The sequence below is a fragment of the Pristis pectinata genome, chromosome 22, assembly GCF_009764475.1.
Source record: "Pristis pectinata isolate sPriPec2 chromosome 22, sPriPec2.1.pri, whole genome shotgun sequence".
In the NCBI taxonomy this organism is placed as follows: domain Eukaryota; kingdom Metazoa; phylum Chordata; class Chondrichthyes; order Rhinopristiformes; family Pristidae; genus Pristis; species Pristis pectinata.
The window spans coordinates 594,387-607,682 of NC_067426.1; the positions used below are offsets into that span (position 1 = coordinate 594,387).

The window sequence follows — 13,296 nt, forward strand, 5'->3', positions numbered from 1 at the left end:
TTTTCTGAAGTCCACTCTATCTCTACCCCTCATGGTTTTATATACCACAGTCAGGTCCCCTCTTATCTTCCTCTGCTCCAGGGAAAACAGACCTAACCTCTCCAGTCTCTTGTCATAACTGAAAGGTTCCATCCCGGGCAAAGTCCTGGTGAATATCCTCTGCACCCTGTCCAGCACTGTCCTGTGGATAGTTGGGGTTGTTATTGGGGGTAGGGATGTTCTTAACGGTGTTCAGGGGTTGATGTTGGGTTAGGATTTACATGTATGGGTTAGCATTAGCAGTTAGGGGTCAGAGGTTATAATTTAGGATTAGGATTTTGGGTGAGTGCTGATTACAGGATAAGGCTGACTACCCTGCCTTATCCAGGGTAGGGATGGTTGTGGGGTTTGGACTGGTTAGATGTAAGGGTTCCATTGGGTTAGTGGGTAAGGTTTGTGACTTTCCCTCCAATAAGATGAGATATCTTTATTAGTCACGTACATTGAAACACACAGTGAAATGCATCTTTTGCGTAGTGTTCTGGGGGCAGCCCGCAAGTGTTGCCACGCTTCTGGCGCCAACATAGCATGCCCACAACTTCCTAACCTGTACGTCTTTGGAATGTGGGAGGAAGCCAGAGCACCTGGACGTGGGGAGGATGTACAAACTCCTTACAGACAGTGGTCGGAATTGAACCCGGGTCGCTGGCGCTGTAATAGCGTTACGCTAACTGCTACACTACCACGCCTGCCAATATTTCCTCTTTCACTGGTACCAGCCACTCTAATTTGGTTCATGTTCATCACTGCTTTTCTCCAGTTTTATTTACCATTGGGTTATGCTGAGATTGGGATAAGAGTTAAGGATTGGATGAGACAAGGCAGAGGTTCAATATGTAAGAAGAAATTAAACACTTGGACTGTCCTGTTAAAAGTCGGCACGGAATGCAGGGGAGAGAACAGTACAGGATACTTCAGCATTACACACGTTATGCTGCAGAGGTGCCTGAACTGAACAATGTCTTTCACTGAGATGGCACTTCACTGAGATGTGGGAGACTTATTGGGAGTTAGAAATGGTTAATACAAGTTAGTTACTACAAAGGAAAGAATTTGTAGAGCTTAATGATGACTGTGTCTGCTCCTTACTCATTATGTTTAAATGTGACCACAGCAGTACTGCTCAACAGGGCAAAGGTTACTTGCAGCTATGGGGAAACTGTAGATAGGCGGCGAGAACCTTGTACATGCTTTAACTAGATATCACACTTATCTCCAGCACTGAGTGTTACAGTATTTCATTGCTGAAATCTTGTGTGGCTTGGCAACTGCTGGCTTTTATTGTCCTTTCTGCTGAATAGAACAAGGGTGGGGAGACATCCATACACGTTTGCAGTGGGGAAGTGTCAGATTTCATGGGAGTGCTTCCTAGTACCTCCCAGTGCGAGGAGTGCCAGACAGTCTGGGGCTTGTTTCGCTGCCTGCAAAAGGCTAGGTAAAAAGCAGAGAAACAGGCTGGACCTCTCATGCTAATGTGCTTCCGACCTTGTAGAATATCAGGAAATAATTCAACCAATGCAATGGAGAGTGCTGGAGGCTTGTAAAACACAAGTCGTTGCTGGCTGCAGGGTGGAGTTAAACCACCATTCCATTTACAGGGTGATATGGGATTAATGTGACTCAGCAAACTGCACTGACATTCCTGGCTTTTTTAAGTAAAGAAGAGCAAAGTTAAATGGAGGTGGAGTGGAATTTCCAAGGTATTTTGGTATTAACATGCTCAGCACCAGCAGGATTTTTTTGATGAGCAGGTTACCTCTGATTACTGGATGGTGTTGGCTCGTGGGCTTCACTGTACGGATCTTAATTAAACGAGCACCATGAGCTGTCAGGCAAGCTATAAATTGTTCAGTGACTGTTAAAATACTCTTTTGGTTAGAAAATGATTAGAGGGTTTGCTGTTTTCTGGGATTGAAGTTGATCCTTCCAGGCAACCATCCGATGTGGAAAGTGTTTCAAATTCCTTTTGGATTTTATTTCTACATGTTTGCTGTTCGTTCTGTCTGGGGCTGAGCAGACCCGGAGGTCTTTTGTTTCTAAAGTCAGGCAAGCTTCTGAGAGCACGTAGAGTCTGCAGTCACCGGACTGTCGTGATGGATGACTTCTCTGGCTTGGAGGTAGCGTTGAAAAATAAGAAAAAATCAAAATCGAGCTCCTTACGGCGGGCACTAAGCTGGCTAAGGTTGTCAGGACGCAAGAAAAAAAGGTCTAAGAGTGAAGGAGACAAATCATCATCCAAGCTGAGAAAAGATTCTCAAAGTTCAGGTGAGCTGACTTGTAAATGTTGACATTCCCCTATCATCATCCAAGTTAAAAGAAATCAGTGACCAGGGATTCGGTAATGGCTGCTTTTCAGTGTCAAACCTGCACCAGAACTGCCAAGCCAATAAATTTCCTTTGAACAGTTCAAGGTCCTGATGACCTTGTTTGTCCTGCACATGAAGTGGTAATGAGTTCAAACCCAGGGAACTACAAAAGGTTCCTTTCTTTATGCTACTTGCAGAAGTGGATGTAAATTGTGCTGGAAACCTGTTTCAGATTTGGTAAATGGTAACATGTACTCTGACTCCCCAGTGCTGGGAGATCTTTTGCATCACGGGACCCCACCTTCAGCTTCAGTTATCAGTATTACTGACTTTGCAAGGATCCTCATGCTGGCTGTGCATCACTTTCAAATTCAAATTCACATGATTGTACCTCCAGTATGTGGTTCTGTTTAAATGGTCGCGAGCTGTCTCTGGACAAAATCAGATCAGTGTAGCAAGTGATATGAGATCCAACACTCCTCCACTGAAAGTAAATACAGATGTCTCCCCACCCTTGTTTATCTAAGACTGGAACTATCTGAGGGTGGGGAGGGCAGGGGCGAGGTGGGGTTGGGGAAAGGGGACATTGAATATGCTGTTTCCAGTGGCATGAATTTAAACTACATTGATATGAAACCTAGCAGTTAGCTGAGTCTGTTGTGAGCTGTTTGCGCACAGACATTCTGTTGCTATCGACTGGATTTGACCTCGGGTATGAACTGAGCTGTAATCAAAGCTGAGTGAGGTAATATCCTGAGCAACACTTTTTATGATTGTCAGCATTGACAATATGGAATTGGTTTATTATTGTTACATGTACTGAGGTACAGTGAAAAACTTGTCTTGCACATCGTTCATACAGATCAATTCATTACACAGTGCATTGAGGTAATACAAGGGAAAATAATACAGTGCAGAATGAAGTGTAACAGCTACAGAGAGAGTGCAGTGCAGGCAGACAATAAAGTGCGTGGCTATAATGATGTAGATTGTGAGGTCAAGAGTACATCTTGTGCAAGGGAATGGTTCAATAGTCTTATAAAAGCGGGATAGAAGTTGTCCTTGGAGCCTGGTGGTACATGCTTTCAGGCTTTTGTATCCTCTGCTTAATGGGAGAGGGGAGAAGAGAGAATGTTTGGGGTGGGTGGGGTCTTTGATTATGTCGGCTGCTTTACCGAGGCAGCGAGAGAAGTACAGACGGAGTCCATGGAGTAGAGGATGTTTTCTGTGATGTGTTGAGCTGCGTCTACAACTGAAGTTTCTTATGGTCATGGACAGAGCAGTTGCCGTACCAAGCCAATCTCAGAAGGTCTTTGACAGGGTGCTGCACATGAGGCTGCTAAATAAGATGAGCCCGTGATATTATAGGAAAAGTACTAGCATGGATAGAATGGCTGACTGGCAGAAGAGAGAGTGGGAATAAAGGAGGCCTTTCCTGGTTGGCTGCTGGTGACTAGTGGTGTTCCACAGGGGTCGGTGTTGGGTCTGCTAGTTTTCATGTTATATGTTAATGATCTGGATGACAGAATTGAGGGCTTTGTGGCCAAATTTGTGGATGATACAAAGATAGGTGGAGGGGCAGGTAGTGTTGAGGAAGCAGGGAGTCTGCAGAAGGACTTGGACAGGTTGGGAGAATGGGCAAAGAAGTGGCAGATGGAATACAGAGTAGGGAAGTGTACGGTCATGCACTTTGGTGGTAGAACATAGAACTTTACAGCACAGTGCAGGTCCTTTGGCCCATGATATTGTGCTGACCTTTTAACTTTAAGATCAATCTAACCCTTCCCTCCCACATATCCCTTCATTTTTCTATCATCCATGTGCCTATCTAAGAGTCTCTTAAATGTCCCTAATGTATCTGCCTCCACCAGCACCCTGGCAGCGCGTTCCATGTACCCACCACTCTGTGTGTGTGTATATTAAAAAAATTACCTTTGAGATCCCCCTGTATTTTCCTTCAATCACCTCAAAGGTTATGGGGAGAAGGTGGGAGAATGGGGTTGAGAGGGAAAAATAAGTCACCCATGAGTGAATGGTGGAGCAGACTCGATGGGCCAACCCAATTCTGTTCCTATGTCTTATGGTTTAAGCTGTGATGCATCCAGATAGGATGCTTTCTACTGATTAAAAATTGGTAAGAGTCAACGGGGACGTGCCACATTTCTTTAGCCTTCTGAGGAAGCTGGTGAGCTTTCTTGGCCGTGGTGTCTATGCGGTTGGATCAAGGCAGGCTGTTGGTGATGTTCACTCCTAGGAACTTGAAACTCTCAACCCTCTCGGCCTCAGCACCGTTGATGTAGACAGGAGCATGTGCACCACCCCTCCCTTCCTGAAGTCAATAACCAGCTCTGTTGTTTTGTCGACATTGAGGGATATAAGTCTCCTCATGTGACTGATGTAGGACTAATTTTGGGTTTGTTTTTATTGTAAGCCAGGAATCAGTACTTGGGTTAAGCCATGTGAACAAAGAGTTAAAGGAAGTTAATTTGGTTGAATTGTCATTGATTTATAATAACAGTGCAAAATACCCAATGATCTCTAGATGCAGCTTCAGGCTGATGTTATTTGATCTGTTGCTGATGTACAAATGTTTGATTGCTTCATATATCTTTTGGCACTGCAATTATTTAGGTTGCAAAAGCACTTTTGGAGGGATTTACATAGTGTGATAAATTGCTGTTTTGAATTTAAAATAAATTTCCAGAAATTGCTGGAGACACTCAACAGATCAGGGAGCTCTCTGCAGAGAGAGACAACTGATGTTTCAGGTCTACAAACATTTATCAGAACTGGCAAACACTTTTCCAATTCTGAATGTTCATCAACCTGAAATATTTCTATCTCCACAGATGCTGCCTGACCTGCTGAGTAACTCCAGTATTTTCAGTTAGCGTTTCTGATTTCCAGTATCTGCATTTTTGCTCTTAAATAAAGACGTATGCTGTTTAAGTTGCTTCTAAAGGTTGGACTTTACTACAGATATGTCCATTGCTGTACCACTGTGGGCATTGAGAACCTCTGTTCACAATGTGGGCTTGCAGGCTATGATACTGATGGTTGTCACTTTGGTCGGGTCCCATATCACCTGAGGGCAGTTTTCACATAACTCAGCTGTACTGTGTAACCTGACAGTGGGGAGGACCCAACTATGTATGGAGATGCGTTCTAAGTCAGCTAAGTTTCTGATGCCATTCAACGCTCCTCTGATATCAGTGAAAACTAAATCAAATCAAATCTGATTTAAGCTTCCATGTAAAAGAACCTTTTGCATCTGTACTCACTGGTCCTGCACCCCTACCCTTTCACAAGCCCAGGGCAGCCTAATGTGCTGTACAAGCAGAATCATAGTCCTGCATGTAGTGCAAGCAAGAAAAGGCAAATCTTTAACTTGCGTGCACAAGAATTGATGAAGATCCCAATTCAGCCTTCCATTGGGCTAAACCCACCAGTGCTACACCAGTTGCAAAGTGTGAATACAAAGGGAAAATACAAGTAACATAAACAGAACCTGGGAATATATCTGGATTCCATCTCTGCCTGGTGTAGGCAGGAATAACGAGAAGGGCACTTTTTTTTTGTGGGGGAAAAAAAGATGTAAATGGGAAATATGTTTTAAATATTTGTACCTCATATATCCAAATACAAAAGATGCTTGTCCTTGGGAGATGGAGTCACATTCTGATGACATGATGCAAGATAACATGCATTGCAAGATGATAAGAACACAAAAAGAATCCTGAGTAGACTGTTGGCTCGTGTCTGCTCTGAAGGTCATGGCTGATCTTCTACCTCAGGATCACTTTCCTGCATTAATCCTTATCCTTTGATTCCCTTTATATTCAAAAATGTGTCAATCTGTTTTGAATTAGATGTGGCAGGTGATGTCCACTGTCCCCCTTGGGTGGAGAATTCCAAAGGTTCACACCCTCTGGGTGAAGACATTTCTTCTCATCCTTGTCCTGAATGCCCAACTTCTTGTTTGAGACTCTTATGCCTGGTTTCAGACACCCCAGCCTAGGGCAAACATCTCTGCACCTACCCTGTCAAGGCCAGGAAGAACTTTGTAAGATTCAAAGAGTTTGCCTCCTGGTTTTCTAAAACCAGGAAAGTATAGGCCTGCTCTATTTAATTTCTCTTATGATAAACCCATCAAAGCAGGAATCTATTGGAGTAAAAAAGCTAAAACGAAACCCAAACCAAAAGCAGCAAATGTTGGAAGCACTCAGCAGGTCAGGCAGCATTAGTGGGGAGAGCAACTAAGTCGATGTTTTGGGTCAAGGAGAAAAGGGAGAAAACAAACAAGTTTTGTTGTCGAGGAAGAGGCTGGGGAGGACAGGAACTGTTTCTTCCTCCTCTCTGCCAGTTTTCGGGTAATTACTACCTTGACAACTTTGGTCTGTACCTTGAAAACAAAAGTTCCCTCTGTTCTCTCAACCTCTTCCCCACTCCCCCCCCCCCCCCACCGCCAACTTAAAAGAGGCTTAATTTCTCCCCATTCTGATGAAAGGTCTTTGACCTGAAATGACCATTCTGTTTCTCCCTTCACTGATGCTGCCTGACCTGTTGAGTATTTCCAGCATTGTTCTTATCTTGGGGATCAATTAGATGCACATTGGCTGCAATCCCTCTATCGCAAGTACATTGTTTCCTGGGGAGAACAGACCTGACCCAGTCTCATAGAGTTATACAGCTTGGAAACAAACCCCTTGGCCCAACTCATCCCTGCTGCCCAAGGTGCTTTTCAGAGCTAGTCCCATTTGGCTGCATTTGGCCATATCCCTCTAAACCTTTCCAAGTCCAAGTATCTGTCTAAATGTCTTCTAAATATTGTTAATGTACCTGCCTCTTACACTTCCTCTGGCTGCTCGTTCCAGATACCCACCACCATCTGTGGAAAACCTTGTCCCTCAGGTCCCCTTTCAATCTTTCCCCTCTCACCATAAACCTGTGTCCTCTAGTTTTAGACTCTCCTACCCTGGGGGGAAAAGACTCTGACTCCAACACTGTTCCGATGTTGCCCAATGTAAGGTCAAGGAACAGCATCTCATCTTTCTCCTGGCCAGTTCTGATGTAAGGTCATTAACTGAGTTTTTCTATCCATGGAAACTGCCTGAGCTGCTGCCCATTCCTGGCATGGTCTTTGATTTCTGATTTCCAACAACTGCCATGTTCTGTACTTCACAGCTCTAGCAATGATTTTTCTCTCATCTCCCATCATCTTCCTCTATTTACAAATCCTCTAAACAGATGTAATTAACAAGCTTTCATCACTTTTAATTGGAAGGCTCCTAAAGTATTTGTGACACCTGGATTCTCTTTGTCTCCAGCCTCTCACAGACATTGCCTTTGTTTTCTCTCTCTCCCAGTCTGTAATTTAAAGCATGATTGTTTTCTCATTTTTGTAGTTCCAGTAAAAGGTCATCAATCTGTTTCTCTCCCCACAGATGCTGCCTGACCTGCTGTGTATTTCTAGCATTTTCTGTTTTTATTTCAGATTTCCAGTATCTGCAGAATTTTGCTTTCGGAATGCCATAATTTTTTTTTCGCCATCCTTATAGACAGTGAGTTCCAGACCACAGCTGCTCTCTGTAAAGCATAAAATCCTCACAACCTCTTTGTATCTGTTGCCCAGAATGTAAAATGTGTGCTCCTGGTCCCAGTTCCATCCACAAGTGGGATTAACTTCCCTCTACCCTACCCAAAATAGTCACTCTACTTCAGCAAGTGACCATGATTCAAGTACAAGCAGTGTGTGAACAGGTATCATTGTCTAACCTAGTCCTCTCCCAAAGTGATGACACTTGAGGGAACCAAAGTATGTGGAAGAAAATGGTGCTAAGAAAGATCAATGGAGATCTTATTGAATGTCAGAAGCCACGAGGGGCTGCTCTGTTTGTTATGTTCTTTTGCACATTTCATTTCCAGTAGGATTTCTGTGTTTAAACTAAGAATAGAACTTAACTGATTTGTCCCTCATTCAGTCCCTGGGAGGCAGAAACCAGCTGTTAAACTGTGGTGAAATCAACAAACAAAATGTCATGCAGAATTTGAAGCTGGGAACATTCAGCTTTGCACTGCCTGTTTTCATCAGCTATTGGACATGATACATCTCAAATATTTCTTGGCCAGGAAACTTGTGGATATAACATTAAACAAAATGCATGAAAAGGTTTGATTAACTTTATTCATTTTCATGTTCTCTCCTAAGGGTATGATCACACACTGACTCGATGGTCACTGGCTGCTTCACAATAGTGGCCATTTACCCATTCTTCTGGTCACACCAGCCTTACCTTGTCACAAGGACTACGTCCTGGACCTCCCTCCCATTTAACATTGCACTAGTACCTTCCACAGAAGGATTGCAGTGACTCAAGACACATTTTTTCAAGGTAATTAAGGATTGACATTACAATCTGGCCTTGCAGGTGATGTCCACATTCCAGGCACAAAGTTAGACGGGAGCTCAGGCAATGGTTATTTATAGAAAGGAGATGTTGGCAGAGGATTCCAGCCTGATGTTTCATTTCCTCCTCCCAAGCAGTTGTGAGCAGGGCTGGGTCACTGGAGGGGATGGAGACTAACTCTTTTCCTCTGTCAATTTTTTTGACCAAGTGGTTCTAAGGCCATTCACCTGCTTGCTGCCACCCTGTTTGAGATGGTGTCCTGCTATTGATGCATTTTGAATAACAGATCAGACAATCTGTCAGTAAAACCTCAGATATTTTTCAGATATATTTATTCTGGATGGAAAGTTGGGATGACTTTCAGACACAAACCTAATCAGCAGGAAGCCATCATTAATTGCATCTGAGATTAAAAGTGGTCTTCAGATTGCTTCCCTTTTACTCTTAGTTTAACAAGCATCCGAAAGCAGTTTCTGATCAGTATACATTGGAGGAAATGTCATTAAATATCACAGGCGCTGGTTCCAAAGGAATTTCCAGCCAATATCACAATCTTGCTCAACCATTCAGTTCTCGTTATGTCATCTTCTGTTGTGATGATTGGTTTCCCTGACTATAACCTACATGTCAACCACCTCTGGTTGTGGAGTCTGTTCCACTGCAGAGTTCAGCACAAACTTTGGGCTGATGTTCCTGGGCAGTACTGAGGGAGATCTACACAATCAGAGGGAAACATCCGCAGAGATCACGGTGCTATTGGAGGGGCAGTTCTGGCCAAGTGTAGTGTTGTCAGAGGGGTAGTCCTGAAAGAGTGCTGCACTTCTGGGGTGGCACTACTGAGGCAGCAATGCACTGTTGCAGCATTTGCAGTTTTTTTGATTTTCATTGAGGGAATTCACTTGTGGAGGAAATGTAGAAAGTGATTGTTCTGACATTATAGTGTTCACAAAGGCCATTCAACCCATCATCCCCAGGCTAGTTCCCAACACAGCCATCCCAGCAGCTCCATTCCACTTTGTGTTTTCTCTATAACTTCTCTCACATGATTATGAACTCCTGTTTGATTTGTCTGATATTTGCCAACCAAAATGTAATTTACAGCGGCCCATTAATCTACTAACACTTTGGGATGTGAGAGCAAACTGGTCATGGAGAGAATGTGCAAAGTGCACACAGACAACTGAGGACAGCTGGAACCCAGGTCCCTAGTGTTGTGAGCAGCTGCACCTCTGTGCAGCCCCTTGGGACGGAGAAGGCTATGAGGGACTCTGATGGAGGTACCTCAGGTCATGGACAGAGACAAACGATCCCCACTGGCAGAACTGGCAAGGACCAGGGACACAGAATGAAGGAGATTGGCAAAGAAACCAAAAGTGGCATGATGAAAATCCTTCCTTATAAAATGAGTGGCTGGGACTACTGCTGTGTTGCAGTGGAGATGGAAGAACTAATATTCTAAAGGGAGCTGGATATGTATGTGAAACAAAAGTATTTGGAGGGATATGGGGAGAGGGCAGGAATGGAACTAACAGGATTGCTGGTGGGTAGCCAGTACACACTCAGCAGCTGGAATGGTCTCCTTCCTATTTCCATTCCTTGATTCTGAGATTCTGTAGTACATATAATGGCTGTGGTTCAAAGTCTAAAGTGGTGCCACTGACCTCTGGTGTTCTATAATTAGTTCTACCACTTGTGTTGTGCAAAGGGTGACTACATTGATGTAAGGAGCCCACTGACTGTGTATGTCGTGCTGTGGTGTTGAACGGGCACCCACCTCCTCTCTCCATTTGGTCTGGGCCATGACTCTTGTCCATTCTGATTCTAATTGGACCTGTTTTGCAACAAGTACATGTGTGTTTCACAATGCATCACCCTAGGGGAGGCTGTACTTTAGATCTAGAATTGTAGAAGAATGGCGGAGATCAGGGTAGCTGGCAGTTAGAACACATGCCAATGGAAATATCCTCAGTACTTCATTGCTTTTGGACCCATTTTAGCCTGTTGATTGTTGATACAATAACTTTAATGCTGAGAAAGTGATCTCTGGTTATTACACACAGATGGCAGTGCTGTGTTATAAGTAAATCTTGCCTAGCATGAATATATTGGCAGAAGTAATGTTCATGTTTTATTGAAGGGTTAACTTCAGATGTTGAACATTATGATGAAGAATTTCAAACCGTTTGATGCTGGTCATATTCCTACAGCATGGGGATAGGCCATTCAGTCCACGGTCTCCATGCCAGACATCAAGTATTAATCCCATTCCCCAATATGTGGCCTGCAGCCCTCTAATCAATGAGGGTTCAGGTTCTCATCTGAATGCTTCATAAATGCAGGGACTCCCACAGCCTCTGTGTCCCTGGGCAGTGTTCCAGATTCCTACCACTCTGGGTGAAAAAAATTCCTGTTAATCTCTTACCCCTGAAGTTAAGCCCTGCCCTCTGGTTACGGGCACCTCTGCATAGTGGAACATTTCACTATCTCTGCTTCTCATAAATTTGTATGGCTCACTCAGGTCCCCCCTCAGCCTCCTCCATTACAAACTCAGCCGCTCCAGTCTCTCCTCACAACGGAACTGCTCCATCCCAGACAATGTCCTGGTGAATCTCAGCTGCACCGTCTCCAGTGTAACAATGTCCTTCCTATAGTGTGGTGATCCAGAATTGCACACAATATTCCAGCTGTGGCCTAAACAATGTTTTATAAAGTTGTGCCATAGCCTTCCTGCTCTATGCCTTGGCCAATGAAGGCAAGTATACAGTCAGCCTTCTTCACCACCTTATCTACCCGAGCTGCCACCTTCAGGAATCCTTGAATGTGTACACCAAAGTCCTCCTGTTCCTCAGCACTTCATTGAGTCTATCCATTCATGGTGTGTCTAGCCTAATTACTACTCCCAAGATGCATCATCTCATGTTTCTCATGGTTAGACAGATGCACAAACAGGAAGGAATAGGGGGATATTGACCATGTGCAGGCAGATGGATTTTGTTTAGACTGGAAAACATCATGGGCCAGAGGGCCTGTTCCTGTGCAGTACTGTTCTAAGTCTTATGTTCTAAATTCTATCTGCTATTTCTCCATCAAACCGACCTGCAAACAAACACAATTGTTTAAATGTTCACTTCTACCCAAATTGGACATTTGAATGAAAGGAAAATCAGGATGAAAGCAGGACTGAACATGGGAAGTGATCTCATTGAATGTGGGAAAGGGGGCTGTCCTTCATGGGATTCCACCTGTGAAACTTTTGGAGGCTTTAGTGGCTGAATCCCAGAGGGGCCACTTCAGATGGGTGAATTGTGAGGCCACTGAGTTCAAAAATTATATACTTTGCTCCTCTAGAGAGCTGGGCAGATGCCAAAAGTTTAAAATGGAAACAGCTGCTGAAATTATTGCAGTCAGATGTTGCACTTACCTGAAGCATTCAAGTCCTTTCTCCAACCTGATGTATTATTTGAAAGAGGAAATGAGTCCAGGAGGTCCAACCAAGTACTGGGCTGAGGTGCTTAGCTATCCCAGGCCAAGGTTCACAGGTCATTTGTGGTTCATGGTATTGGTTTATTATTGTCACTTGTACCGAGGTACAGTGAAAAGCTTGTCTTACAAACCGATCGTACAGGTCATGGTTGTATAGGGTGGTGCAAAACTTCATTCAACAGCTTCCAAAGAAAATGTTGAACTCTGTGGTTCCTTCCAGTTTCTGGGCAGTCACCTTGGCTCGATCCCACTGAATTTTGCAGTGATGACTTTCATAGGCTAAAACTTCTGGCTATCCAACTATGAAACTCTGCCAAACAGCCGTTATACTCCATATAGTTTAGCTCTGGAGTCTAGAAATGTTTACAAAACAAGATGCATCGACTCAGACCCACTATTTCAACATCCAAGGACAGAGTGAATTCAATAACACACACTGATCAGGGAGACCTTCCTCTCACTGCCTCACGCCGCTCCTCACCTATTCCAAAACACAAGTTAATAGGAAATTTCTCTTCTGTCTTAATCACAAAATGACAAGTAATTACAAAAACTATTTGTCCCAACTGTTCATCCATCTCAATGTCCCTGACTGCAGCATCTAAGAGCTTCTCATGAATGTGTATAAAAGTCTAAACTGTCAGACATGGTTGTTGGGCACTGGATTGTTAAATTGACCCTACCCTCTGTTCTAACATATACAGGCCTGCCCTGTAACTGCACCGTAACCCCGCTGTAACCCAGAACCAGCATGTGCTGATGCTTCTCTGGCCTTCAGACATGGAGCCAGAGATGTTTGTGGCATGGAGTAGCCCAGTTGGCTCATCAGGTCCGTGACAAACAAAAGAAGAGATACTTGGGCTTCTACACAAACTGCTGGAGGAACTCAGCGGGTCAGGCAGCATCTGTGGGGGGAAATGGACAGTCGAGACCCTTCACCTGGACTCCTGAAGAGGATACTTAGGCTAATACCACTTTTCCAGTCCACTCTGCAGACCTTTTAAGTTGCCCTCTCTCAAGTGTGGGGAGAGTTTCTGCTAATCGGTGGAAGGTTCAGCTAG

General features: G+C 44.0%; 1 protein-coding gene across 1 annotated transcript in view; it reads left to right on the forward strand.

The window, feature by feature from the left end:
* Positions 1–1,614: 1,614 nt before the first annotated feature.
* The window catches only part of LOC127581658 (uncharacterized protein KIAA1522-like), a 161,872-nt gene continuing 150,190 nt past the window's right edge, over positions 1,615–13,296 (forward strand). The window contains exon 1 of the mRNA XM_052036236.1: positions 1,615–2,304. Coding sequence (XP_051892196.1) covers positions 2,133–2,304 — 172 coding nt within the window. The 5' untranslated portion in view covers positions 1,615–2,132. The remainder of the gene's footprint in view (positions 2,305–13,296) is intronic.